Source organism: Palaemon carinicauda, chromosome 34, assembly GCF_036898095.1.
Source record: "Palaemon carinicauda isolate YSFRI2023 chromosome 34, ASM3689809v2, whole genome shotgun sequence".
Lineage (NCBI taxonomy): Eukaryota > Metazoa > Arthropoda > Malacostraca > Decapoda > Palaemonidae > Palaemon > Palaemon carinicauda.
Window position 1 is genome coordinate 56,673,857 of NC_090758.1, and position 2,589 is coordinate 56,676,445.

Here is a 2,589-nt window from a genome sequence, read left to right on the forward strand (position 1 = left end):
ACAGCAGATTTCTTAGCTCCAAAGTTATCTGTTATTTTGCGCAAGTTAACAAGAAGAGGAGCTTTTAGCACTTGTTGGAGAATTGGCAATGTTACTCCTCTATGTAAATGTGTTTGTGGTAGCTCAAGTCCTACTGATTAATTTCCATAACTCCCATATTATCTAAAGTTTTTGAACGTCTTCTGGCAAAACGTCTTAATAGGTTTGCTGAACGTAATCATCTACTCCCTAGTTTGCAATTTGGTTTTTGTAAAGGCCTTGGAGCATGTGATTCCCTTCTTACAAAATCCAATGCTGTACAGAAATCCCTTGATTGTGGTCGGGAAGTTCGTATGATTGGCCTTGATTTTAGTGCTGCCTTTGACCTGTTAATCATGAGGCCCTTGTTTTCAAACTGAAACAGTTGGGAGTGGGTGGGTCGTTTCTTAGCATTATTATTGATTTTTAAGTAATAGATCTCAAAGAGTTGTTATTGATGGGCATCATAGTGAGTATAGGAATGTGATACCCGGTGTTCCACAGGGTAGTGTTCTTGGCCCATTACTTTTCATACTATATACACATGACATGTGGTTTGGCCTATAAAACAAGCTTGTTGCATCTGCAGATGATGCTACTCTCTTTGCATCAATTCCATCCCCTGAATGTAGATCTGGGGTTGGTGAATCCCTTAATAGAGATTTAGCTAAAATTAGTGCATGTTGCAAATTATGGGGTATGAAGTTGAATCCTAACAAAACTCAAAGTATGATTGTAAGAAGGTCAAGGACAGTAGCTCCTCAACATCCGGATCTCAGTATTGATAATGTTTCTTTAAATTTGTATGACTTTTAAAATTTTAGGTGTGATTCTCGACGGCAAATTTACTTTTGAGAAACACATTAAGTACGTGTCTCCTTCAATTTCACAAAAAATTGGCTTATTGAGAAAGTCTTACAAGATTTTCGGTGACCAATCTATTCTGAAGAAGTGTTTTAATTCTTTCATTCTACCCTGTTTTGAGTATTGCTCTCCTGTCTGGTGTTCAGCTGCTGATTTTAATCTTAATTTTTTGGACAAAAACTTACGGTCTATTAAATTTCTTATTCCTGATCTAGATATTAATCCTTGGCACCGTCGTTCAATTAGTTCATTATGTATGTTGCATAAGATTTTTCATAACTCTGACCATCCTTTACATTCAGATCTCCCGGGACAATTCTATCCTGTTCGTAATACTAGGCTGGCCGTTAATTCTAATAGCCAGGCCTTCTCCATCATAAGGCTTAATACGACACAGTATTCTAGAAGTTTTATTCCAGCTGTTACCAAGTTGTGGAATGATCTTCCTAATCGTGTAGTTGAATAAGTAGAACTTCAAAAGTTCAAAGTTGGAGCAATTGTTTTATGTTGACCAGGCTGATATGAGTCTTTTTATAGTTTATACATGACATATCTGTTTTTGACGTTGTCAATAGTTTATATTGGACATATCTGTTTTGACGCTATTACTGTTTTTAAAAGGATATATTGTTAATTTACTCTCATCATTTATTAATTTTCTTATTTCCTTTCCTCACTGGGCTGTTATTCCCTATTGGAGCCCTTGGGCTTATAGCATCTTGCTTCTCCAACTAGGGTTGTAGCTTGGCTAGTAATAAAAATAATATTAATAATGTTATTATTATTATTATCGTTATTATTAATATTATTATTATTATTATTATTATTATTATTATTATTATTATTATTATTATTATTATTATTTATAGGACTAGTAATATTAGAATTAGTTAGATTATAGTATCAGCAGCAGCAATACGATCAGCATTAGAACTAATCATGATATCAAATGTATCCCTTAGAAATATCACAAAAAAGCCCATTAACATCACATCATCCCTCCAACCACAAGTAACATCACCTAAGGATATCTTGAAATCGTCCAAATTTCCCTTTGTCACAGAGAACAAAGTTTACTTACTGACTGACCTGTAGCAGCGGGCGATATTACAAGGTAGTTGAGGCAGGCGGCTCCCGTGCCGTGACCCATGACCGTGACCTGACCAGGGTCACCCCCGAAGCGGACGATGTTCTCTTGAACCCAGTGCAAGGCAGCCAGCTGGTCCATCAGGCCGTAGTTAGCTACGGTTGGGTGACCCACTGGGTCAGGGTTCGCGTTGTAAAACCCTGGGGTATATTAAGTAAGACTTGAAGAGCTCAAACATTGATGTAAGTATGCACTGTATATGTATATTATAATTTTGCACATTTAGACGTTTATTTCATATTCATATATTATACTCCTCATTATATCTGCATTCTCTTTACTACAGGATCAGAGACCCAAGGGGAAATAAGCTTTAAGATAATAGCCTCTGATCAGCCGGGGAATCGAACCCAGCCTTATAAACTGAGGTTTCATCGACTTGGTAATTTACCCAAGAGGAGCTGCTAGGTCAATAGATCCTCAGTTTCTTGAGCCCAAGCTCGACTCTCAAGCAAGACCGGAAGCTATTATGGATTCCCACTTGGGTCTCTGATCCTGAGGTAGAACGAATTCAGATAGTAGGAGGAGTATAATTTATGGCTTCTATATATATATATATA

At 36.8% G+C, this 2,589-nt stretch overlaps 1 protein-coding gene across 1 annotated transcript in view; it reads right to left on the reverse strand.

The window, feature by feature from the left end:
* Positions 1 to 2,110, reverse strand: part of LOC137626951 (neuroligin-4, X-linked-like) — a 13,130-nt gene extending 11,020 nt beyond the window's left edge. Inside the window, exon 1 of the mRNA XM_068357937.1 lies at positions 1,972 to 2,110. Within this exon, the coding sequence (XP_068214038.1) occupies positions 1,972 to 2,110 (139 nt within the window). The remainder of the gene's footprint in view (positions 1 to 1,971) is intronic.
* Positions 2,111 to 2,589: the final 479 nt, after the last annotated feature.